We start from the raw sequence: 27,423 nt of genomic DNA, 5'->3' as shown, positions 1-27,423 counted from the left end.
GTGTGTGTGTGTCTCAGCACTGACTGTGTGTGTCTCAGCACTGACTGTGTGTGTATTTCAACACTGACTGTGTGTGTATCTCAGCACTGACTGTGTGTGTGTCTCAGCACTGACTGTGTGTGTGTCTCAGCACTGACTGTGTGTGTGTCTCAGCACTGACTGTGTGTGTGTCTCAGCACTGACTGTGTGTGTATCTCAGCACTGACTGTGTGTGTATCTCAGCACTGACTGTGTGTGTGTCTCAGCACTGACTGTGTGTGTATCTCAGCACTGACTGTGTGTGTGTCTCAGCACTGACTGTGTGTGTGTCTCAGCACTGACTGTGTGTGTGTGTCTCAGCACTGACTGTGTGTGTGTCTCAGCACTGACTGTGTGTGTATCTCAGCACTGACTGTGTGTGTGTGTCTCAGCACTGACTGTGTGTGTGTATCTCAGCACTGACTGTGTGTGTATCTCAGCACTGACTGTGTGTGTATCTCAGCACTGACTGTGTGTGTATATCTCAGCACTGACTGTGTGTGTGTCTCAGCACAGAGTGTGTGTGTGTCTCAGCACTGACTGTGTGTGTGTCTCAGCACTGACTGTGTGTGTGTGTATCTCAGCACTGACTGTGTGTGTGTATCTCAGCACTGACTGTGTGTGTATCTCAGCACTGACTGTGTGTGTGTCTCAGCACAGACTGTGTGTGTGTGTCTCAGCACTGACTGTGTGTGTATATCTCAGCACTGACTGTGTGTGTGTCTCAGCACTGACTGTGTGTGTATCTCAGCACTGACTGTGTGTGTGTGTCTCAGCACTGACTGTGTGTGTGTGTGTCTCAGTACTGACTGTGTGTGTATCTCAGCACTGACTGTGTGTGTGTCTCAGCACTGACTGTGTGTGTATCTCAGCACTGACTGTGTGTGTGTCTCAGCACTGACTGTGTGTGTGTCTCAGCACTGACTGTGTGTGTATCTCAGCACTGACTGTGTGTGTATCTCAGCACTGACTGTGTGTGTGTGTGTCTCAGCACTGACTGTGTGTATCTCAGTACTGACTGTGTGTGTGTCTCAGCACTGACTGTGTGTGTGTGTGTCTCAGCACTGATTGTGTGTGTGTCTCAGCACTGACTGTGTGTGTGTGTGTCTCAGCACTGACTGTGTGTGTGTGTCTCAGCACTGACTGTGTGTGTGTGTGTCTCAGCACTGACTGTGTGTGTATCTCAGCACTGACTGTGTGTGTGTATCTCAGCACTGACTGTGTGTGTATCTCAGCACTGACTGTGTGTGTGTGTCTCAGCACTGACTGTGTGTGTGTATCTCAGCACTGACTGTGTGTGTATCTCAGCACTGACTGTGTGTGTATCTCAGCACTGACTGTGTGTGTATCTCAGCACTGACTGTGTGTGTGTGTCTCAGCACTGACTGTGTGTGTGTATCTCAGCACTGACTGTGTGTGTATCTCAGCACTGACTGTGTGTGTGTATCTCAGCACTGACTGTGTGTGTGTCTCAGCACTGACTGTGTGTGTGTATCTCAGCACTGACTGTGTGTGTGTGTGTCTCAGCACTGACTGTGTGTGTGTGTCTCAGCACTGACTCTGTGTGTGTGTCTCAGCACTGACCGTGTGTGTGTCTCAGCACTGACTGTGTGTGTATCTCAGCACTGACTGTGTGTGTATCTCAGCACTGACTGTGTGTGTATCTCAGCACTGACTGTGTGTGTGTCTCAGCACTGACTGTGTGTGTGTATCTCAGCACTGACTGTGTGTGTATCTCAGCACTGACTGTGTGTGTCTCAGCACTGACTGTGTGTGTATCTCAGCACTGACTGTGTGTGTGTATCTCAGCACTGACTGTGTGTGTATCTCAGCACTGACTGTGTGTGTATCTCAGCACTGACTGTGTGTGTGTATCTCAGCACTGACTGTGTGTGTATCTCAGCACTGACTGTGTATGTATCTCAGCACTGACTGTGTGTGTGTATCTCAGCACTGACTGTGAGTGTATCTCAGCACTGACTGTGTGTGTGTATATCTCAGCACTGACTGTGTGTGTGTGTCTCTCAGCACTGACTGTGTGTGTATCTCAGTACTGACTGTGTGTGTATCTCAGTACTGACTGTGTGTGTATCTCAGCACTGACTGTGTGTGTGTGTCTCAGCACTGACTGTGTGTGTATCTCAGCACTGACTGTGTGTATCTCAGCACTGACTGTGTGTGTGTGTCTCAGCACTGACTGTGTGTGTATCTCAGTACTGACTGTGTGTGTATCTCAGTACTGACTGTGTGTGTGTCTCAGCACTGACTGTGTGTGTGTATCTCAGCACTGACTGTGTGTGTATCTCAGCACTGACTGTGTGTGTATCTCAGCACTGACTGTGTGTGTGTGTCTCAGCACTGACTGTGTGTGTGTATCTCAGCACTGACTGTGTGTGTATCTCAGCACTGACTGTGTGTGTGTGTATCTCAGCACTGACTGTGTGTGTATCTCAGCACTGACTGTGTGTGTATCTCAGCACTGACTGTGTGTGTGTGTCTCAGCACTGACTGTGTGTGTGTATCTCAGCACTGACTGTGTGTGTATCTCAGCACTGACTGTGTGTGTGTGTATCTCAGCACTGACTGTGTGTGTGTGTCTCAGCACTGACTGTGTGTGTCTCAGCACTGACTGTGTGTGTATTTCAACACTGACTGTGTGTGTATCTCAGCACTGACTGTGTGTGTGTCTCAGCACTGACTGTGTGTGTGTCTCAGCACTGACTGTGTGTGTGTCTCAGCACTGACTGTGTGTGTGTATCTCAGCACTGACTGTGTGTGTATCTCAGCACTGACTGTGTGTGTATCTCAGCACTGACTGTGTGTGTATATCTCAGCACTGACTGTGTGTGTGTGTATCTCAGCACTGACTGTGTGTGTGTATCTCAGCACTGACTGTGTGTGTATCTCAGCACTGACTGTGTGTGTATCTCAGCACTGACTGTGTGTGTGTCTCAGCACTGACTGTGTGTGTGTATCTCAGCACTGACTGTGTGTGTATCTCAGCACTGACTGTGTGTGTATCTCAGCACTGACTGTGTGTGTATATCTCAGCACTGACTGTGTGTGTGTGTATCTCAGCACTGACTGTGTGTGTGTATCTCAGCACTGACTGTGTGTGTATCTCAGCACTGACTGTGTGTGTATCTCAGCACTGACTGTGTGTGTATATCTCAGCACTGACTGTGTGTGTGTGTCTCAGCACAGAGTGTGTGTGTGTCTCAGCACTGACTGTGTGTGTGTGTCTCAGCACAGAGTGTGTGTGTGTCTCAGCACTGACTGTGTGTGTGTCTCAACACTGACTGTGTGTGTATCTCAGCACTGACTGTGTGTGTGTGTCTCAGCACTGACTGTGTGTGTGTGTGTGTCTCAGTACTGACTGTGTGTGTATCTCAGCACTGACTGTGTGTGTGTCTCAGCACTGACTGTGTGTGTATCTCAGCACTGACTGTGTGTGTGTCTCAGCACTGACTGTGTGTGTGTCTCAGCACTGACTGTGTGTGTATCTCAGCACTGACTGTGTGTGTATCTCAGCACTGACTGTGTGTGTGTATATCTCAGTACTGACTGTGGTTTGTGTATCTCAGCACTGACTGTGTGTGTATCTCAGCACTGACTGTGTGTGTGTGTCAGCACTGACTGTGTGTGTGTGTCTCAGCACTGACTGTGTGTGTGTATCTCAGCACTGACTGTGTGTGTATCTCAGCACTGACTGTGTGTGTGTGTCTCAGCACTGACTGTGTGTGTGTGTGTCTCAGTACTGACTGTGTGTGTATCTCAGCACTGACTGTGTGTGTGTCTCAGCACTGACTGTGTGTGTATCTCAGCACTGACTGTGTGTGTGTCTCAGCACTGACTGTGTGTGTGTCTCAGCACTGACTGTGTGTGTGTATCTCAGCACTGACTGTGTGTGTGTATCTCAGCACTGACTGTGTGTGTGTATATCTCAGTACTGACTGTGTGTGTATCTCAGCACTGACTGTGTGTGTGTATCTCAGCACTGACTGTGTGTGTATCTCAGCACTGACTGTGTGTGTGTATCTCAGCACTGACTGTGTGTGTGTATATCTCAGTACTGACTGTGTGTGTATCTCAGCACTGACTGTGTGTGTGTATCTCAGCACTGACTGTGAGTGTATCTCAGCACTGACTGTGTGTGTATCTCAGCACTGACTGTGTGTGTATCTCAGCACTGACTGTGTGTGTATCTCAGCACTGACTGTGTGTGTATCTCAGCACTGACTGTGTGTGTATATCTCAGCACTGACTGTGTGTGTGTGTCTCAGCACAGTGTGTGTGTGTGTCTCAGCACTGACTGTGTGTGTGTGTCTCAGCACAGAGTGTGTGTGTGTCTCAGCACTGACTGTGTGTGTGTCTCAACACTGACTGTGTGTGTATCTCAGCACTGACTGTGTGTGTGTGTCTCAGCACTGACTGTGTGTGTGTGTGTGTCTCAGTACTGACTGTGTGTGTATCTCAGCACTGACTGTGTGTGTGTCTCAGCACTGACTGTGTGTGTATCTCAGCACTGACTGTGTGTGTGTCTCAGCACTGACTGTGTGTGTGTCTCAGCACTGACTGTGTGTGTATCTCAGCACTGACTGTGTGTGTATCTCAGCACTGACTGTGTGTGTGTATATCTCAGTACTGACTGTGGTTTGTGTATCTCAGCACTGACTGTGTGTGTATCTCAGCACTGACTGTGTGTGTGTGTCAGCACTGACTGTGTGTGTGTGTCTCAGCACTGACTGTGTGTGTGTATCTCAGCACTGACTGTGTGTGTATCTCAGCACTGACTGTGTGTGTGTGTCTCAGCACTGACTGTGTGTGTGTGTGTCTCAGTACTGACTGTGTGTGTATCTCAGCACTGACTGTGTGTGTGTCTCAGCACTGACTGTGTGTGTATCTCAGCACTGACTGTGTGTGTGTCTCAGCACTGACTGTGTGTGTGTCTCAGCACTGACTGTGTGTGTGTATCTCAGCACTGACTGTGTGTGTGTATCTCAGCACTGACTGTGTGTGTGTATATCTCAGTACTGACTGTGTGTGTATCTCAGCACTGACTGTGTGTGTGTATCTCAGCACTGACTGTGTGTGTATCTCAGCACTGACTGTGTGTGTGTATCTCAGCACTGACTGTGTGTGTGTATATCTCAGTACTGACTGTGTGTGTATCTCAGCACTGACTGTGTGTGTGTATCTCAGCACTGACTGTGAGTGTATCTCAGCACTGACTGTGTGTGTATCTCAGCACTGACTGTGTGTGTATCTCAGCACTGACTGTGTGTGTATCTCAGCACTGACTGTGTGTGTGTCTCAGCACTGACTGTGTGTGTGTGTGTCTCAGCACTGATTGTGTGTGTGTATCTCAGCACTGACTGTGTGTGTGTATCTCAGCACTGACTGTGTGTGTATCTCAGCACTGACTGTGTGTGTATCTCAGCACTGACTGTGTGTGTATCTCAGCACTGACTGTGTGTGTATCTCAGCACTGACTGTGTGTGTGTCTCAGCACTGACTGTGTGTGTATCTCAGCACTGACTGTGTGTGTATCTCAGCACTGACTGTGTGTGTATCTCAGCACTGACTGTGTGTGTGTGTGTCTCAGCACTGACTGTGTGTGTATCTCAGCACTGACTGTGTGTGTGTGTGTCTCAGCACTGACTGTGTGTGTGTATATCTCAGTACTGACTGTGTGTGTATCTCAGCACTGACTGTGTGTGTGTATCTCAGCACTGACTGTGTGTGTATCTCAGCACTGACTGTGTGTGTATCTCAGCACTGACTGTGTGTGTATCTCAGCACTGACTGTGTGTGTGTGTGTCTCAGCACTGACTGTGTGTGTATCTCAGCACTGACTGTGTGTGTATCTCAGCACTGACTCTGTGTGTATCTCAGCACTGACTGTGTGTGTATCTCAGCACTGACTGTGTGTGTATCTCAGCACTGACTGTGTGTGTGTCTCAGCACTGACTGTGTGTGTGTGTCTCAGCACTGACTGTGTGTGTGTATCTCAGCACTGACTGTGTGTGTGTGTGTGTGTATCTCAGCACTGACTGTGTGTGTGTCTCAGCACTGACTGTGTGTGTGTGTGTCTCAGCACTGATTGTGTGTGTGTGTGTATCTCAGCACTGACTGTGTGTGTGTGTGTGTGTGTGTATCTCAGCACTGACTGTGTGTGTGTGTGTGTATCTCAGTACTGACTGTGTGTGTGTATCTCAGCACTGACTGTGTGTGTATCTCAGCACTGACTGTGTGTGTGTCTCAGCACTGACTGTGTGTGTGTCTCAGCACTGACTGTGTGTGTGTCTCAGCACTGACTGTGTGTGTGTATCTCAGTACTGACTGTGTGTGTGTCTCAGCACTGACTGTGTGTGTGTCTCAGCACTGACTGTGTGTGTGTATCTCAGTACTGACTGTGTGTGTGTCTCAGCACTGACTGTGTGTGTGTCTCAGCACTGACTGTGTGTGTGTGTCTCAGTACTGACTGTGTGTGTATCTCAGCACTGACTGTGTGTGTGTCTCAGCACTGACTGTGTGTGTGTATCTCAGTACTGACTGTGTGTGTGTCTCAGCACTGACTGTGTGTGTGTCTCAGCACTGATTGTGTGTGTGTGTATCTCAGCACTGACTGTGTGTGTGTGTGTATCTCAGCACTGACTGTGTGTGTGTCTCAGCACTGACTGTGTGTGTGTCTCAGCACTGACTGTGTGTGTGTCTCAGCACTGACTCTGTGTGTGTCTCAGCACTGACTGTGTGTGTGTGTGTGTGTCTCAGCACTGACTGTGTGTGTGTCTCAGCACTGACTGTGTGTGTGTGTGTCTCAGCACTGACTGTGTGTGTATCTCAGCACTGACTGTGTGTGTGTCTCAGCACTGACTGTGTGTGTGTCTCAGCACTGACTGTGTGTGTGTGTGTGTGTGTCTCAGCACTGACTGTGTGTGTGTCTCAGCACTGACTGTGTGTGTATCTCAGCACTGACTGTGTGTGTATCTCAGCACTGACTGTGTGTGTATCTCAGCACTGACTGTGTGTGTATCTCAGCACTGACTGTGTGTGTGTGTCACAACACTGACTGTGTGTGTATCTCAGCACTGACTGTGTGTGTATCTCAGCACTGACTGTGTGTGTATCTCAGCACTGACTGTGTGTGTATCTCAGCACTGACTGTGTGTGTATCTCAGCACTGACTGTGTGTGTATCTCAGCACTGACTGTGTGTGTATCTCAGCACTGACTGTGTGTGTATCTCAGCACTGACTGTGTGTGTATCTCAGCACTGACTGTGTGTGTATCTCAGCACTGACTGTGTGTGTATCTCAGCACTGACTGTGTGTGTATCTCAGCACTGACTGTGTGTGTATCTCAGCACTGACTGTGTGTGTATCTCAGCACTGACTGTGTGTGTGTGTCACAACACTGACTGTGTGTGTATCTCAGCACTGACTGTGTGTGCATCTCAGCACTGACTGTGTGTGTCTCAACACTAACGGTGTGTGTGTGTCTCAGCACTGACTGTGTGTGTCTCAACACTGACTGTATGTGTGTGTTTCAACACTGACTGTATGTGTGTGTCACAACACTGACTGCGTGTGTGTGTTTCAGCACTGACTGTGTGCGTGTGTGTGTATCTCAGTACTGACTGTGTGTGTGTGTGTCTCAGCACTGATTGTGTGTGTGTGTATCTCCGTACTGACTGTATGTGTGTCTCAGCACTGACTGTGTGTGTGTCTCAGCACTGACTGTGTGTGTGTCTCAGTACTGACTGTGTGTGTGTGTGTGTGTGTATCTCAGTACTGTGTGTGTGTGCCTCAGCACTGACTGTGTGTATCTCAGTACTGACTGTGTGTGTGTGTGTGTGTGTATCTCAGTACTGATTGTGTGTGTGTGTGTATCTCAGTACTGACTGTATGTGTGTCTCAGCACTGACTGTGTGTGTGTCTCAGCACTGACTGTGTGTGTGTCTCAGCACTGACTGTGTGTGTGTCTCAGCACTGACTGTGTGTGTGTCTCAGCACTGACTGTATGTGTGTCTCAGCACTGACTGTGTGTGTATCTCAGCACTGACTGTGTGTGTATCTCAGCACTGACTGTGTGTGTGTCTCAGCACTGACTGTGTGTGTGTCTCAGCACTGACTGTGTGTATCTCAGCACTGACTGTGTGTGTATCTCAGCACTGACTGTGTGTGTCTCAACACTAACGGTGTGTGTGTGTCTCAGCACTGACTGTGTGTCTCAACACTGACTGTATGTGTGTGTTTCAACACTGACTGTATGTGTGTGTCACAACACTGACTGCGTGTGTGTGTTTCAGCACTGACTGTGTGCGTGTGTGTGTATCTCAGTACTGACTGTGTGTGTGTGTCTCAGCACTGATTGTGTGTGTGTGTATCTCAGTACTGACTGTATGTGTGTCTCAGCACTGACTGTGTGTGTGTCTCAGTACTGACTGTGTGTGTGTGTGTCTCAGTACTGACTGTGTGTGTGTGTGTGTATCTCAGTACTGACTGTGTTGTGTGTCTCAGACTGACTGTGTATCTCAGTACTGACTGTGTGTGTGTGTGTATCTCAGTACTGATTGTGTGTGTGTGTATCTCAGTACTGACTGTATGTGTGTCTCAGCACTGACTGTGTGTGTGTCTCAGCACTGACTGTGTGTGTGTCTCAGTACTGACTGTGTGTGTGTGTGTATCTCAGTACTGACTGTATGTGTGTCTCAGCACTGACTGTGTGTGTGTCTCAGCACTGACTGTGTGTGTATCTCAGTACTGACTGTATGTGTGTCTCAGCACTGACTGTGTGTGTGTCTCAGCACTGACTGTGTGTGTGTCTCAGTACTGACTGTGTGTGTGTGTGTATCTCAGTACTGACTGTATGTGTGTCTCAGCACTGACTGTGTGTGTGTCTCAGCACTGACTGTGTGTGTGTCTCAGCACTGACTGTGTGTGTGTCTCAGTACTGACTGTGTGTGTGTGTGTGTCTCAGTACTGACTGTGTGTGTGTGTGTGTATCTCAGTACTGACTGTGTTGTGTGTCTCAGACTGACTGTGTGTATCTCAGTACTGACTGTGTGTGTGTGTGTATCTCAGTACTGATTGTGTGTGTGTATCTCAGTACTGACTGTATGTGTGTCTCAGCACTGACTGTGTGTGTGTCTCAGCACTGACTGTGTGTGTGTCTCAGTACTGACTGTGTGTGTGTGTGTATCTCAGTACTGACTGTATGTGTGTCTCAGCACTGACTGTGTGTGTGTCTCAGCACTGACTGTGTGTGTATCTCAGTACTGACTGTATGTGTGTCTCAGCACTGACTGTGTGTGTGTCTCAGCACTGACTGTGTGTGTGTCTCAGTACTGACTGTGTGTGTGTGTGTATCTCAGTACTGACTGTATGTGTGTCTCAGCACTGACTGTGTGTGTGTCTCAGCACTGACTGTGTGTGTGTCTCAGTACTGACTGTGTGTGTGTGTGTGTACCTCAGTACTGACTGTGTGTGTATCTCAGCACTGACTGTGTGTGTGTCTCAGCACTGACTGTGTGTGTGTCTCAGTACTGACTGTGTGTGTATCTCAGTACTGACTGTGTGTGTGTGTGTATCTCAGTACTGACTGTGTGTGTATCTCAGCACTGACTGTGTGTGTGTCTCAGCACTGACTGTGTGTGTGTCTCAGTACTGACTGTGTGTGTGTGTGTATCTCAGTACTGACTGTGTGTGTATCTCAGTACTGACTGTGTGTGTGTGTGTATCTCAGTACTGACTGTGTGTGTGTCTCAGTACTGACTGTGTGTGTGTAACAGCACTGAGTTTCTCAGCACTGTGTGTATGCAGGGCCTTGGTGAGGCCGCACCTTGGATATTGTGTGCAGTTTTGGTGTCCTTATCTGGGGGCAAAAGGGGATTAAAATACATTGGGGGGGTAAAGCGGGATTAGGGTATTGAGTTGGATGATCAGCCATGGTGATAATGAATGGTGGAGCAGGCTCGAAGGGCCGAATGGCCTTCTGCCCTCTTCTCCATGTTTCTATGTTACCTGATGTTGATGTTGTGCCACTGCCTTGTGGAGAATGTAGTTTAATCCATGCTGATGTTTTATTGAAATGTGAGAGCCGCGCTGCCTGTTCCTTAGCCTGTTCACTTCTCAGGAGCAGCTAACTACTGTATTCATGCCGAAGTCTGCAGCAGCCGGAGGCTGTTTGACGCTGGCAGATGTCATGTTGCCGGTCATTATTGACATCATGATACTGGGATTCTTCATAACGCAGACTTGTTGAACTGGGTTTCCCTGGGGGATCATTCAAATTGTACACCAGTGGCCTGTCTGCAGCTCACTCGTGGACGTTTATTAATGCAGACAGCATCTGGTGTGGGATATAGGCTCAGACTTTCTTGGGAAAAAAAACACTAAACGATGATAAAACAGCTGGCCCACTGCTGAAAGCATGTGCAAAAGCAGCAGTAATTCAGCTTCACAATGCCAGTGCTAAAGGGGATCTGAATGTCACCCTGGCTAGCTGGAGACTGAAGCACAATTTCCCCCTCCATTGATCTAGCTGTCATCCTTGACAGAGAACCCTCAGGTACACCCACCACCTCATCAAATTTAAAAACTGCAATAAGCCCCACCGCAAACCAGCTGGTACCTCCTGGACACTCACAGGCCAAGACCCTAAGGAACGCTGCTCCTGCCATCATGTCCCCGACTGCAGGATACCGCAACCCTGTGTGCTGCTGATCTGCCCACACCAAACTTCTCCACAGTGCGCACCATCCCAGGTACTCTTTGATCCTGGCTCCCTGTCCTGAGCAACACTGCCCCCCCACCCACCCCCTCCAACATCAGGAGGGTAATTGCAACAGGCAAGCTACTGAAGAAGGCCCACTCAAACCCATGCCTGCCTTTATTCAATAACCTCCACAATTCACCAGCAGTACGTCTTTCCTCGCGCCACCACATATGGCTAAACTCATCCAGCCGGTGTAACAGCTGACGACCTATGACAGGAGAAAACATCCAAAATAAACCACTGTCATTGAAGACCCCATTGCTTGTCCACTGGGTTTTAATCTCCCACGGCAACAGTGGGTCCTTATAACCCATTTCCACACTGGCCAAAGGCCTCTTTGTTGCCACTCAACACCAGTGGGGTTGCAAAGACCATGCAGATTGCATCTGCGGTGCAGTCCAAACAATCTCTCACAGGGGCGATGATGGCATAGTGGTAATATCACTGAATTAGTAATCCAGAGGCCCACGTTCATGCCCTGGAGACACCGGTTCAAATCCCGCTGTGGCAACTGATGCAATTTAAATTTAACTCCGAAAATCTGGAATTGAAAGTTTGTTTCAGTAATGGTGACCTTGAAACAATCATCGCTAGTCCTAAAAGCTCATCTGACTCACTAATGTCTTGTGGGGAAGGAAATCTGCCATCCTTACCTGGTCTGGTCTACAGGTGACTGCAGATCCACAGCAACAAGTTTGACTCTAAATGGTCCTCTAGAGCAATTCAGGATGGACAGCCTGGGTAGTCTTTCCAGAACGACTTTCCTCAACAAACATTTTTGAAAACTGGCGAGAAGGGGTTGCTGGCTAAATTTGAAGGTGGGTTTAAACAGGCCCATCTCACCACTGACAAGGCCGTTGTTTGGCTCTGTGAGTATGCACATGCCAAATAAATACTGGCAGATCTTTACTGCAGATCCGCACACTCCCTGTACAAGATTCACAATGCCTGTCGTTCATTCCTTTGCACACGGAGAGATGGATGAACCCATGCAATGAGTTAGCTGCCCAAAGTGAACTTTAGAATATCACTTGTTTGGCACTCCCTGTTATTTCTCTTTCTCTCTCCCCCCCCCCCCCCCCCTCCCCCCCCCTCCCCCCCCCCCCCACCCAAACTGGGGGTAGGCACTCGACGGGAGGTCAAGGTACCCCTTCCAACTCTCCAGTCTTCGTGCCAGTCACAACAGTAAGTCTCAGAACATTTGTGACTGGAGTCACACTCCCATCAGCCCAATTTACTCACATTCCAGCAAGGAGTCGGTGGGTCATTATCAAGAGGGGAGGGGGGGGACCCTCTGGATGAGGACAGTTATCACATGACCAGCTGAGATCATGGACTGATAATGCACAGGAAGAGGCCATTCAAAGTCCATTGGGTCTGTGCTAGTGTTTGGAAAGAGCTATCCAATTATTTCTTTCCCCCGCTACCTCAAAAGAAAATATCTCCTTATCCAGTCTTTGGCAGTTCTGCCAATGATCTTCGATCCGTGTCCTCTGGTTACTGCCCTCCTACCCCTGAAAACGGAAACTCCTCGTCATTTTGATCACCTCTATTAAATCACCCCTTAACCCTCTGTGCTGTAAGGAAACAATCCCAGTTCCAAGATCAGTGGGGAAGAGTGGGACTAATTGGAGATCTCCGTTTTACACCAAAATCCATTGCCTTGCTCATCACGGGTTCTCCTGTCCCCATCATTCACGTCAGACAACTGAAGATGATGAAGGTAAACTCTGTAGTCACCTGACTTAGAACATCATGGGTTCAAGTCCCACTAAAATACTTAAACCCATAATCTAGTCTGGCAGTCCTTGTGGCAGAACTGAGGGAGTGCGGCACTGCCAGAGGTGCCACCTTTCTGATGAGACTTTTAAATCCAGGCTTAATCTGCCCCCTCAGGTGGATGCAAGATATCCCATTGTTACACTCCTGATAGCCAGTGGTGAAGTAGAATCCAGAGCCAGTCTTTTCTTAGGATAGATTTATTCGCAGTGTAAAATATTACAGGTATATATCTCCTGACTCCACACTTTGCCTGTGTGTGTAAGTGTCTCTTTATATGTGCTTGAGTAACTATTGAATCAGTGCTCTCTACCTTTATGTACTTAACCCCAGTTGATACAATTAACACCCTGTTAGTATTCAGAGCCTTGGCGTTCTCTTAGTGACCTGGTCAACATCTATCTCTCAGCCAACATCTTTAAAACCGATAATGTGGCCATTATCAAATTACATGTTTGTAGAATCTGGCCGTGCACAAATTGGCTACTGCGCTTTCTATATTACAGCAGTGACCACACTAGGAAAATGTAATTCACTGGCTGTTAAGCACTGTGGATCCAGAGCTGCTGGAACACACTGTGTAAATGCAAGTTCTTACTTTCTGCTTGGCAATTCATGCGTGAATATGCTTTTCTGTTTTTGATAATTTCTTCTTCGTGTTTTGATAACAGGTGTGTTGAGCTCCTGATCACCGAACAGATGCGGATGTACAAAATCAAAATGGATGGAATTGCTCAACTGGAGACGGAGGAGCAACTCGCAGTCCGGCGCCTCTCACTCCTCCGAGTAAGTCAGCAAAATCCCATATAGTGAGCATCGGGACAGAGGAACAGGAGGAGGCCATTCAGTCACATTAAGCCATGAACCAGAGGGGGGGTTTCAGCACCTTTGAGCCTGTTGTACATGAAGCAGAGGAGGACCTTCAGTCCCTTGGAGCTTGTTGTACAATAGAGGAGGCCATTCTGCCCCCTTGGAGCTTGTTGTACAATAGAGGAGGCCATTCTGCCCCCTTCGAGCTTGTTGTACAATAGAGGAGGCCATTCTGTCCCCTTAGAGCCTGTTGTACACAAACCAGAGGAAGCGATTCAACTCCTTTGTGTCCGTTGCACCGGATAAATGCTGTTCTCTGCAGCCAAGAGCGAGAATCCCGAAGGCTGTGTTACCTGCATCGCGCCAGGGTTAAGGACATTTCCTCTGAGCTGAAGAGGAACTGGAGTGGGAGGGGAAGGATCCAGTTGTCCGGGTTCATGTGGGTACCCCTACATAGGTAGGACTAAAAAAAGCAGTTCTGTGGATGAGCAGCTAGGACTAAATTGAAAAGCGGAACCAAAAAGATAATCATCTCTGGACTGCTCCCTGAGCCTCAAGCAAATTGGCATTGGAAAATAAGATCCGAGAGTTGAATGCGTGGCTCAAAGATTGGTGTGGGGGAAATAGGCTTTAATTCATGAGCCACTGGAGGAAGAACATATAAAAATAGAAGAACATAAGAAATAGCAGGAGTAGTCCCTTCGAGCCCACTCCACCATTCAATGTGGTCATGGTTGATGTTCGACCTCAACACCAATTTCCTGCATTATAGCCGTAACCCTCGATGTCTTTAAGACAGAGATCAATAGAATTATAGAACCCCTACAGTGCAGGCGGAGGGCATTTGGCCCATCGGGTCTGCACCAGCCCTTGGAAAGAGCACCCCACTTAGGCCCACGCCTCCACCCTATTCCCATAACCCCACCTAACCTTTTTGGACACCAAGGGCTAATTTAGCTTGGCCAATCCACCTAACCTGCACGTCTTTGGATGTGAGAGGAAACAGGAGCACCTGGAGGAAACCCACGCACACACGGGGAGAACGTGCAGACTCCGCACAGTCACCCGAGGCCGGAATTAAACCCGGGTCTCTGGAGTTGTGAGGCAGCAGTGCTAACCACTGTGCCACCATGCCGCTGCATTTCTACACATTAAACACACTCAATGACTGAGCCTCCACATCCCTCTGGGAAAGAGAATTCCAAAGATTTTCCACCCGCTGAGTGAAGAAATTCCTCCTCATCTCAGTCCTAAATGGCCTGCCCCTCATTCGGAGTCTGTGTCCTCTGGTTCTAGAAGCACCCCAGCCACGAGAACCAGCCTTCCTGCATCTACCCTGTCGAGCCCTGGAAGAATTTTGTATGTTTGAATGAGATCACCTCTCATTCTTCTAAACGCCTGAGAATAAAGGCCCAGTCTGGTTAATATTTCCTCACAGGACAATCCCTCCATCCTCGAAATTAGTCTGGTGAACCTTTGTTGCGCCCCCTTTATGGCAAGTATATCTTTCCTTCGGTAAGGAAACCAAAATTGCACACAATACACCAGGTGTGGCATCACCAAGACTCCATCCATCAATCAGAGCCACCAGAGAAAAAGTATGAGGAAAACCCATGGGACTAAAGGCGGACAAGTCCCCTGGGCCTGATGGCTTTCATCCCAGCATCTTAAAGGAAGTGGCTGCAGATAAAGTGGATGCAATGGTTATAATCTTCCAAAATTCCCTGAATTCTGATAAAAATCCCAGCAGATTGGAAAGCCGCAAATGTCAAAAAAGGAGGGAGGCAGAAAACAGGAAACGATCGGCCAGTTAGCCTATTGTTGGTCATTGACAAAATACTAGAACCTATTATTAGGAGCAGGACATTGAGAAAATCATAATGCAACCAGGCGGAGTCAATATGGTTTTGTGAGGGCAGCACGATGGGGCAGTGGTTAGCACTGCTGGCTCACGGCGCCGAGGTCCCACATTCAATCCCAGCTCTGGGTCACTATCTGTCTGGGGTTTGCAAATTCTCCCCGTGTCTGTGTGGGTATCACCCCCACAACTCAAAGACGTGCAGGCGAGGTGGGTTGGCCATGCTAAATTGCCCCGTAATTGGAAAAATGAATTGGGTACTCTAAATTTATTTTTTTTAAACATGGTTTTGTGAAAGGGAAATTGGGTTTGACAAATTTATTAAGAGTTCTTTGAGAATGTAGCAAGTGAGGTAGATAAAGGGGAGCCAGTAGATGGTGTATATTTGGATTGCCAAGAGGCATCCAATAAAGTGCTATACATAAATAAAAGCTCATGGTGTTGGGGTGGTATATTAGCATTATTAGATAACTGGTTAACCAACAGGAAACACAGTTTGGAGACAAATGGATCATTTTCAGGTAGGCAAACTGCAACTAGTGGAGATCCACAGGGATCAGTGCTGGAGCCTCAACTCTTACCATCTATGTTTTTTTTAAATAAATTTAGAGTACCCAACTTTTTTTTCCAATTAAGGGGCAATTTAGCCAATCCACCTAACCTGCACATCTTTGGGTTGTGGGGGTGAAACCCACGCAGACATGGGGAGAACGTGCAAACTCCACACGGACAGTGACCCAGGGCTGGGATTCGAACCTGGGTTCTCAGCGCCGCAGTCCCAGTGCTACCCACTGCGCCACACGCCAACCTCTTACGATCTATGCTAATGACTTGGCTGAAGACACCCACTATTGCAGCCAAATTCCTCATGGGGGAATCTAGAACTAGGGGATACAGTTAAAAGTAAAGGGTCTCCCATTTCAGGACCTGCTGAGGAGACAATTCTTCTATCAAAGGGTCGTCAAGAGTTTTAATTTCTCTTCCACAGAGAACAGTGGTCATTGAAGGCTGACCTAGATAGGTTTTTGATCGACAACTGTAGTAAGGATTTGGGGGAGGTGGGGGTGGGCAAGCGGGAAACCGGAGTTATGGCTGCAATCCAATCAACCATGAGTTTATTGAATGGTGGAAGTGGCTGAAGGGCCTACTCTTGCTTATTAACCAGAGGAGGCCACCCAGCATATTGAGCCTGTACCTCAAACAGAAGGGTCTAGTGCTAAGCAATTATTATTATTTTTTGAACCTAAAGGAGCTTTTCTTTCTGGGGATTGTCGCTCTGCAATTTCAGTTTGGTTGGTTGACAGTCCTGGCTCGTTAAGTTGGCCTTTGATGCTGCGGCCTCTCTCCTGGTCAGAATTCCAGCTGGACAGAGGGTGACTGATGCCCTGGAGGCTGTGGGGAATCAGGGTCAGCAGACTGGGAGGGGAAGAGTCGGCCTACGTTTTGCTGCGGGAGTGATTGAAGAATTAGCTCCCCTGGCGTTTCTGTTTCTGATTTTCTATTTGACGGATCTGATTGGGACTATGTTTGGTGCACTCCCTCTCTCTCTCTATCTCTCACTGTCTCGCTCTCACTCTCCAGCTTTGGCCTCTTGAAGTTGGGTTCTCTGCTCCATTCGATGGAGTGCTGGTAGGTACTGCGCTGGTTCGGTTGACCCTTTCTCTGCATGTTCTCTTTTCATTCCTTGGTTACTGCATGCAACCGACCCCTCCCGCACTGACCTCCATCACTAGCAATCGCCTGTTTACATCACGTGTGTTGTTGCTGTGTGTCGCATGCGTTGTTGCTGTGTGTCGCATGCGTTGTTGCTGTGGGTCGCATGCCAACTCACAAGGAGCAATCCTGCACCCAGAATCTGTCCCATCGTAACACTCACTTTATCCATACACTCCCCAATTTGAGTCTTCACTTCATGCCCCCTCCCTGCCAACTGTTCCTGTTGTTATGGTGTTACTCGGGAAACGTTCTGTCCCTTTGGAATGGCAGGAAGCGGATTAAGGGTTGATTACTAATCACTACAAATGCCCACTGATCGTAGCCACCAACACTGGGCAGATTGATTCACTAAAAGGGCCCATCAAATCTCAGTGAGTAGGCATCATGGCTAGACCTCTGTCTGAGGCCCGGCCTCTTCTAAGCCTCCAGCTAGCTCACCCCTCCCTGTGCCATCCTCAAATCCATCCCCCTCACCCAACGCAGCTCGGAGCTGGGCACCAGCGTGGAGAGTCAGACCCAAGCTGTGGTTTGTAGGTGAGGTCATGTCTATTGCAAGCTGTAATAATCAGTTCCAAAATTCAATCTTCCCCCTTGATCCACTCCTGAGGCCTCCTGCTGGGGTCAGGTTTTACAGACGCACCCTTCTACTTCCCACACTGCTGGCCTGATCATGTCCATGGGCAGACTGGTGTCATTGGGTCAGGATGACGATCTGGATCCAGGACTGATTTGTATCCCTCAGTCCCAAACATCCCGAGGTCTCAGATATTATTCCGAGGACCCAGATATCATCCCGAGGCTCCAGACTCAGATATGCACGACCCAGATATGCACTGGAAGAAGTTTTACAACACCAGGTTAAAGTCCAACAGGTTTGTTTCAAACACTAGCTTTCGGAGCACTGCTCCTTCCTCACCTGAGGAAGGAGCAGCGCTCCGAAAGCTAGTGTTGAAACAAACCTGTTGGACTTTAACCTGGTGTTGGAAGACTTCTTACTGTGCCCACCCCAGTCCAACGCCGGCATCTCCACATCACAGATATGCACTGACAGCCTGACTGTGAACTCAAAATTCATCACAGGCCCAATGGAACCAGGGAACAGAAGGAGCTCAATAACATTGATCATTTCCCCCCCACTTCCCCCCAGAGCAAAGGACCTCGAAGTCCAAAAGCCATCGAGGAGAATCCACCAAATTTGAAAAGTCTGGATGAAGAGGAGCCTTCAGACACTGACATGGAGCATGAAGAGGAAATCCTGATTGAGCGAATTCAGTCAATAAAGGAAGAGAAGTGAGTTGAGGGGTGCATCATTCTGGGAAGCATTGAAACTCACTGGGGTACGGGTCCCACACACACTGACTCTCACTGGGGTACGGGTCCCACACACACTGACTCTCACTGGGTACGGGTCCCACACACACTGACTCACTGGGGTACGGGTCCCACACACACTGACTATCACTGGGGTACGGGTCCCACACACACTGACTCTCACTAGGGTATGGGTCCCACACACACTGACTCTCACTGGGGTGCGTGTTCCACACACACTGACTCTCACTAGGGTACGGGTCCCACACACACTGACTCTCACTGGGGTGCGTGTCCCACACACACTGACTCTCACTGGGGTACGGGTTCCACACACACTGACTCTCACTGGGGTACGTGTCCCACACACACTGACTCTCACTGGGGTACGGGTTCCACACACACTGACTCTCACTGGGGTGCGTGTCCCACACACACTGACTCTCACTGGGGTACGGGTTCCACACACACTGACTCTCACTGGGGTACGGGTTCCACACACACTGACCCTCACTGGGGTACGGGTTCCACACACACTGACCCTCACTGGGGTACGGGTCCCACACACATTGCCTCTCACTGGGGTACGGGTTCCACTCTCACTGGGGTACGGATCCCACACACACTGACTCTCACTGGGGTACGGGTTCCACACACACTGACCCTCACTGGGGTACGGGTTCCACACACACTGACCCTCACTGGGGTACGGGTCCCACACACATTGCCTCTCACTGGGGTACGGGTTCCACTCTCACTGGGGTACGGATCCCACACACACTGACTCTCACTGGGGTACGGGTTCCACACACACTGACTCTCACTGGGGTACGGGTTCCACACATACAGACTCTCACTGGGGTAAGTGTCCCACACTCACTGACTCTCACTGGGGTACGGGTTCCACACACACTGACTCTCACTGGGGTACGGGTTCCACACACACTGACTCTCACTGGGATACGGGTTCCACACACACTGACTCTCACTGTGGTACAGGTTCCGCACACTAACTCTCACTGGGGTACGGGGTCCCCATGTACTGACTCTCGCTGGGGTACGGGGTCCACATATACTGACTCTCACTGGGGTACGGGTTCCACACACACTGACTCTCACTGGGGTACGGGTTCCACACACACTAACTCTCGCTGGGGTACGGGGTCCCCATATACTGACTCTCGCTGGGGTATGGGGTCCACACACACTGACTCTCACTGGGGTACGGGTTCCACACACACTGACTCACACTGGGGTACGGGTTCCACACACACTGACTCTCACTGGGGTACGGGTTCCACACACACTGACTCTCACTGGGGTACGGGTTCCAGACACACAGACTCTCACTGGGGTACGGGTTCCACACACACTGACTCTCACTGGGGTATGGGTCACACACACACCGACTTTCACTGGGGTACAGGTTCCACACACACTGACTCACACTGGGGTACGGGTTCCACACACACTGACTCTCACTGGGGTACGGGTTCCACACACACTGACTCTCACTGGGGTACGGGTTCCAGACACACAGACTCTCACTGGGGTACGGGTTCCACACACACTGACTCTCACTGGGGTATGGGTCACACACACACCGACTTTCACTTGGGTACGGGTTCCACACACACTGACTCTCACTGGGATACGGGTTCCACACACACTGACTCTCACTGGGGTACGGGTCACACACACACCGACTTTCACTCGGGTACGGGTTCCACACACACTGACTCTCACTGGGGTAAGGGATCCACACACAATGACTCTCACTGGGGTACGGGTTGCACACACACTGACTCTCACTGGAGTACGGGTTCCACACACACTGACACTCACTGGGGTACGGGTTCCACTGGGGTACGGGTTCCACACACACTGACTCTCACTGGGGTACGGGTTCCACATACACTGACCCTCACTGGGGTACGGGTTCCACACACACTGACTCTCACTGGGGTACGGGTTCCACACACACTGACTCTCACTGGGGTACGGGTTCCACACACACTGACCCTCACTGGGGTACGGGTTCCACACACACTGACTCTCACTGGGGTACGGGTTCCACACACACCGACTTTCACTGGGGTACGGGTTCCACACACACTGACTCTCACTGGGGTACGGGTTCCACACACACCGACTTTCACTGGGGTATGGGTCACACACACACCGACTTTCACTGGGGTACGGGTTCCACACACACCGACTTTCACTGGGGTATGGGTCACACACACACCGACTTTCACTGGGGTACGGGTTCCACACACACTGACTCTGCTCTCTCTCATAGGGACCAGCTAACACTCGAACTCCCGGAGTTGGAACAGAGAGGTTCTGATGAGGAAAACATAGACTCGGAGGCCTCTCTCAGTATGGAGAGTCTCCTCGAAGATCGGCCAGTGCAAGTGGAGGCCGGAGGTCAGTAAAAAGTAGGTTGCAACCTTGTATACTTCTGAATTTCTGAGTTTCTTTTACCTTCAGTGGATGTCGAGTAGTTTCAGTGTGATTGTGCATTAGACAGCGCGCCCCCATATCTTTGTACAGGCTTTGATGAGACGGGTGTCAAACGCATTGGTGTAAATAAATAAACTCTTTCTCTATTTCCCTCCAGGTCCAGCGGTGTTCCAGTTCACAGGAAAACTCCGACCTCCGCCTCACTCCATGTCCACGCTCCAGCCTCCATCTGCCCTAGCCGAGTGCCGAATTCCCCTGAACCAGCCCGAGTCTCTGCCAGCTCGCCCTCCTGTTGTACAACGACGTGCCTTTTCCATGCTCTCGAGCATCAAGCTGCCTCGGCGCAATGCTGCACTGCCCACACGAAACATCAAACTGCCCCCGGGCATGGTCCGCAATGTGGGCCATATCCCTGCGGAAGCTGGCCCTGCAGATGAGCAGCACCCGTCGCAGGTGGTCACTGTCCAGCGGCGCGAGATGCCATCGCGGCGATCGGGCAACATCCACTCTATGTACATTGTAGCACGTGAGCTCCAGCTCTCTGCCCAGACTGATGATGTTAAACCCACTCCAGCAAAGGTCCAGCGCAGGTTTTCTGACCCGCTGTCAGACCTTGCTCATGGTGCTGATGCCTCCAACCTGTAATATTCCCCCGCGGAATTTGGGAGCGGGCACTGGACTGTCCCAGGTTATAGGCACACCTCCCTCTTGTCATACCCCTCTTGACCTGCTACCCAGTGCCCGAGTCAAGAATGAGCGAATGCACAGACCACAATTGAGTGTTTGAGTGAGAATGAGTGATTGCCGGGCTGTGTATGAATGAATGGCCATGTGAGAGAGGGTGACTGCCTGGGCTGAGAGACACCTTCACTCTGAATGTTGTTTGTAATGTATTTTACAGTAAAGCCCTCAGCTACACGAGGGATTATCAGACCAGTTAAGACTGTGGGGTAGGGGCCCTTCCTTTTGTGTTGAGAAGGTTGATCTCCTGTCTCCCTGCCAGCGTGTAACCTTTTCTCCCGTGATAAAATACATTTTTTTATATATAAATAAATGCAATTGTTGGTCATGTGTGTTGCACTGAATACAAAACTGAGCAGTCTTAAACGGCTCCAACCCATTAACCACCCCGTCAATGAGGGGCTTTACTTTTTCTATTCAAATAATCTTACTCAACACCAATGTTAACAAAAGGTTCCAATCTGCTTCACATTTCTGTCCCCGATTTTTGGGTCCGGGGCCACATTCACTTTTTTAAAAATAAATTTAGAGTAATTAAGGGGCAATTTAGCCTGGCCAATCCACCCATCCTGCACATCTTTTGGGTTGTGGTGGTGAGACTCACGCCGACACGTGGAGGATGTGCAAACTCCACACGGACAGTGGCCCAGAGCCGGGATCGAACCTGGGACCTCGGCGCCGTGAGGCAGCAGTGCTATCCGCTGCCACCTAAGATAGGCAGTCGACTATTAGTAAGACATCTTCAGTTAGTTTATTAAGAAGTTATTAATTAATTAGGCTGAGAAAGTATACCAGCTTTGACTGTTGAACAGTTTACCAATCCCAGTTGTTTCAGAGTGCCTTGATCACTGTGATAGAAGCATTCTGATCACTGCCGATGTGTTTGGGAACTTTACCCTCGCTCTTCTGTTTAAAGACAGTTTCTGCCCGATTAGCACTGCCCCCTGTCCCCGAGCACTTTTTCTGGGGGCTGGTATCTTAGCCAGTGTCAATCATGTATTGAAACCCTGCCGAAGGTCACTTTCTGACCTTTCCAGGAACACTTGCGTAGATAAGAGGTGGGAACAAGGCATCACCATACCAACTTAGGAATGTCAGCATGGAAGTCTGAACCAAGTGACCCAGGCATTTCCAGGCACTGTTGGAATTGTTGCCCATTGAGAAATTGCTTTTCCAGGGAATGGAATCAATCCTGTTTAGATAATCTTATAAGAGTTCTATATATATGCAGAAAATACCAGTTTACTGAAGATCCCAATTTCTTAAATTAGTGTTTAGTTTGAGTCGCCCACGTTTGGGGTTTAGAGTATGTGCAGGTTTGTCTCTGGGAGATGCCTTTTCTGGTTATTTAGTGCAGGTAGTGAAGGATAACACTATAAGATATAGGAGCAGAATTAGGCCATTTGGCCCATCGAGTCTGCTCTGCCATTCGATCATGGCTGATATTTTTCTCATCCCCATTCTCCTGCCTTCTCCCCCGTAACCCCTGATCCCCTTATCAATCAATAACCTATCTGTCTCGGTCTTAAAGACACTCGGTGATTTGGCCTCCGCAGCCTTCTGCGGCAAAGAGTTCCACAGATTCACCACCCCCTGGCTAAAGAAATTCATCCTCATCTCTGTTTTAAAGGATCGTCCCTTTAGTTTGAGATAGTTTCTCCTACTAGTGGAAACATCCTCTCCACGTCCACTCTATCTAGGCCTTTCAGTATTCTGTAAGTTTCAATGCGATCCCCCCTCATCCATCTATTGAGTACAGACCCCGAGTCCTCAACTGCTCCTCATATGACAAGCTCTTCATTCCGGGGATGGTTCTTGTGAACCTCCTCTGGACCTCCGCCACGGCCAGTGATTCTTTCCTTAAATATGGAGTCCAAAACTGCTCACAATACTCCAAATAGTGTCTGACTACAGCCTCAACAGTACATCCCTGCTCTTGTATTCTAGCCCTCTCTAAATGAATGCTAACATTGCATTTGCCTTCCTAACTGCCAACTGAACTTGCATGCTAACTGACTCCTAAGTCCCTTTGTGCTTCTGATTTCTGGAGCCTTTTCCCATTTCGAAAATAGTCTATGGGCAGCACGGTGGCACAGTGGTTAGCACTGCTGTCTATGCTGCTGAGGGCCCGGGTTCAAATCCCGGCCCTGGGTCACTGTGTGTGTAGAGTTTGCACATTCTCTCAGTGTCTGCGTGGGTTTCAACCAAAGATGTACAGGGTAGGTGGATTGGCCATACTAAATTGCCCCTTAATTGGAAAAAAATACTTGAGTACTCTAAATGTATTTAAAAAGAAAGAAATGCCTTTATTCTTCCTACTAAAGTGCATAATTGCAAACTTTACCCACATTGTATTCCATCTGCCACTTCTTTGCTCACTCTGCTTGCCTGTCCAAGTCCTTCTGCAGCCTCCCTACTTCCTCAACACTTCCTGCCCCTCTACGTATCTTTGTATCATCTGCAAACTTGGCAACAATGCCCTCAGTTCCTTTTTCCAGCTCGTTAATGTATATTGTGAATAGTTGTGGTCCCAACACTGACCCCTGCGGAACACCACTAGTCACCAGCTGCCATCCTGAAAAAGACCCCTTTATTTCCACTCTCTGTCTTCTGCCAGTCTATCCATGCCAATACCTTGTCCCTAATACCATGGGCTCTTACCTTATTTTGCAGCCTCCTATATGGCACCTTGTCAAAGACCTTCTGGAAATCTAAATAGATCACGTCCACTGGCTCTCCTTTGTCTAACTTCCTCATTACCACCTCGATGAATTCGAACAACTTTGTCAGGCATGACCTTCCTTTGAAAAAGCCGTGCTGACTCAGTCCTATATTATCTTGCACTCCCAAGTACTCCACAATCTCGTCTTTAATAATGGACTCTAAAATCTTACCAACGACCGAAGTCAGGCTAACAGGTCTATAATTTCAAGTCTTCTGCCTTCTTCCCTTCATAAACAGCGGTGTTACAGTCGCTACTTTCCAGTCCTCTGGGACCCTCCCTGACTCCAGGTGATTTATGAAAGATCACCACTGATGCTCCACTATATCCTTTAGACCCTGGGGTGTAGTCCATCTGGTCCAGGTGGTTTATCCACCTTCAGACCTTTCAGCTTCCCCAGCATCTTCTCCTTAGCGATGGCCATTACACACCTCTGCCTCCTGACTCTCTTGAAGTTCTGGTATGCCACTGGTATCTTCCACCGTTAAGACTTATGCAAAGTACCTATCCAGTTCCTCTGCCATTTCTGTGTTCCCCATTACTACTTTTCCAGCCTCATTTTCTAGTGGTCCAATGTCCACTCTTGCCCTTCTCTTACCTTTTCAATCTTCTTTTAGATTACTAGCTAGCTTATACATATTTCATCTTCTACCCTGTTTTTTTAGTTGTCCTCTGCTTGATTTTAAAGGTATCCCAATCATCTGGCTTCCCACTAATCCTTGCCATTGTATGCTTTTGCTTTTACACTATCCCCAACTTCCCTAGTCAGCCACGGTTGCCTCGTCCTCCCCTTAGCATTTGTTCTCCTCCTTGGGATGAATTTCTGTTGTCCCTTCCAAATAAACCACCAAAACTGCCATTGCTATTCTACTGTCTTCTCTGTCAGGCGCCCCTTCCAACCAACTCAGGCCAGCTCCTCCCTCATGTCTTTGTAGTTACCTTTACTGAATTGTAACATCTCCCTCTCAAACTTCAGAGTGAAATCTATCACAGTGTGGTCACTGCCCCTAAGGGTTCCTTCACCTTAAGTTCCCTAATCAAGTCCCTCATTACACATCACCAAATCTAGAATTGCCTGTTCCCTAGTGAGCTCTACCACAAGTCGCTCCTAAAAGACATCTCGAAGACTTTCCATTCATTCCTTTTCCTGGGATCCGCTACCAACCTGATTTTCCCAGTCCACCTGCATATTGAAGTTCCCCATGATTATTGCAACATTGGCTTTTCCATCTCCCGATTTATTTTCTGCCCCACATCCCAACTACTGCAAGGGGGTCTGTACATAACTCCCGTCAGGGTCTATTTCCCATTGTAGTTCACTAGGAACCACAAAGCGGCCCATCAGTTCCCACATCATGCAGGTAAAACGCATTGCCGGGCCCTGCATCGCTATTTTAATAATTTTTAAAATATTTCTAAATTTAGAGTACCAAATTCTTTTTTTCCAATTAAGGGGGCAATTTAGCGCGGCCAATCCACCTACCCTGCACATCTTTGGGTTGTGGGGATGAGACCCACGCAGACACGGGGAGAATATGCAAAACAGCAGTTACTTACCAGCCAATGAACTTACCGTTTTCCTATGATGTAGTCTTTTCCCCATTCTGATTATGGGGAGTTCTTCTCCCTTTTCCTGCTGTTTTAACCCACCGGCTCCACCTCTCTCCGTGTTGTTTCTCACTCTGAAGCTGATTTTCCTTTTCCCGCTGTTTTAACTCACTCGGCCCTCAGTAGCTTTAATTTTAACGCAGGCAGTAAAACCCAGGGCCTTTCAATCATAGAATCTCTAACGTATAGAAGGAGGCCATTTGGCTGATTGAGTCTGCTGCAGCCCTTGGAAAGGCCCACGCCTCCACCCAATCCCTGAAACTCCGCCTTTTTGCACACTGCGGGGCAAATTATCATGACCAATTCACCTAACCTGCGCATCTGTGGACTGTGCGAGGAAACCAGAGGGAACCCAAGCAGACACAGGGAATTCTGAGGCCGGAATTGAACCCGGGTCCCTGGAGCTGAGGGAGCAGTGCTAACCACTGTACCACCACGTCGCCCATGGAAAAAATAATTTGTGCAGCAGGTCATGAAGGTAGACTTTAAGCAACATCTTAAAAGGTGGAAAGATAGAGGCAGAGAGGAAATTCCTCAGTTTAGGGCCTAGGTTACCTCAGCACCAGCCTACATGATACACAAGTCTGAAAGTGGAGCAAAAAAAAAACATATATTAATCTGAAGGGAAGAGGGAATTCACAGCAGGCACTGACTTGGCAAGTTAACAGGTACAATGAGCTGAAACAGAACTGTTATTCAAAAGGAGCCCACAGACCAATTACAGGAAGGCACTTCTCTGCTTTGGTGACAATTGAACAAAGCTTTTGAGATACTGCGCTGACAGGTTTCTGTTCACAATGGATCAGCCAGTATACAGAATGGTCAAAGCCCTCTCAAGCTGTGGCAGCACGGTGGCGCAGTGGGTTAGCACTGTGGCCTCACAGCGCCGAGGTCCCAGGTTCGATCCCCGGCTCTGGGTCACTGTCCGTGTGGAGTTTGCACATTCTCCCCGTGTTTGCGTGAGTTTCGCCCCCACAACCCAAAAATGTGCAGGGTAGGTGGATTGGCCACGCTAAATTGCCCCTTAATTGGAAAAAATGAATTGGGTACTCTAAAAAAATTTTTTAAACTCTCTCAAGCTGTGCTCAGGCAACAGACCCCTTAATTTGAGATTTAGTCACTGCCCTCCCTGCCCCTCCATATAGGGGGGCCCTTTATCTTTGATCAAGAGACACGAGACCTCACATCTGCCGAGATTAAATTTGTGCATTGGCTAACCATTCAGAGCAATTAGAAGATGGGGCAAGACAGGCTGCTTTTAACAACTGATTACGGTCTGCTGCATGTTGCCTCGCACACCTAGCAGTACATACAGCACAATCAAAGAACACAGAAAAGTACAGCACAGGAACAGGCCCTTCGGCCCTCCAAGCCTGCGCCGACCATGCTGCCCATCTAAAGTGAAATCGCCTAAAAGAACAAAGAAAAGTACAGCACAGGAACAGGCAACAAAAAAACACACACACACAAAACATTCAGAAAATGTCCAACTGCATCAGACTTTGAAACAGCTTCCCAGATTCAGCAGTGTGGTGCTGACCCATGTAGGCCAGAATAGACCAGATTTGTTCACTGAGTTAGTAGCCTCAATGGGTACTAATTTCTATCACACCAGA

General features: G+C 48.8%; 1 protein-coding gene across 1 annotated transcript in view; it reads left to right on the top strand.

The window, feature by feature from the left end:
* Window positions 1-21,805, top strand: part of myo9b (myosin IXB) — a 183,428-nt gene extending 161,623 nt beyond the window's left edge. The window contains exons 34-38 of the mRNA XM_072483924.1: window positions 13,247-13,361; window positions 16,825-16,872; window positions 18,107-18,249; window positions 20,573-20,700; window positions 20,894-21,805. Of these exons, the coding sequence (XP_072340025.1) occupies window positions 13,247-13,361; window positions 16,825-16,872; window positions 18,107-18,249; window positions 20,573-20,700; window positions 20,894-21,381 (922 nt within the window). The 3' untranslated portion in view covers window positions 21,382-21,805. The remainder of the gene's footprint in view (window positions 1-13,246; window positions 13,362-16,824; window positions 16,873-18,106; window positions 18,250-20,572; window positions 20,701-20,893) is intronic.
* The last annotated feature ends 5,618 nt before the right edge of the window (window positions 21,806-27,423 follow it).

The sequence above is a fragment of the Scyliorhinus torazame genome, chromosome 18 (assembly GCF_047496885.1).
Source record: "Scyliorhinus torazame isolate Kashiwa2021f chromosome 18, sScyTor2.1, whole genome shotgun sequence".
Classification (NCBI taxonomy): Eukaryota; Metazoa; Chordata; class Chondrichthyes; order Carcharhiniformes; family Scyliorhinidae; genus Scyliorhinus; species Scyliorhinus torazame.
The sequence above is the reverse complement of the archived record's forward strand: the minus strand, read 5'-3'. Positions and strand labels throughout refer to the sequence as shown.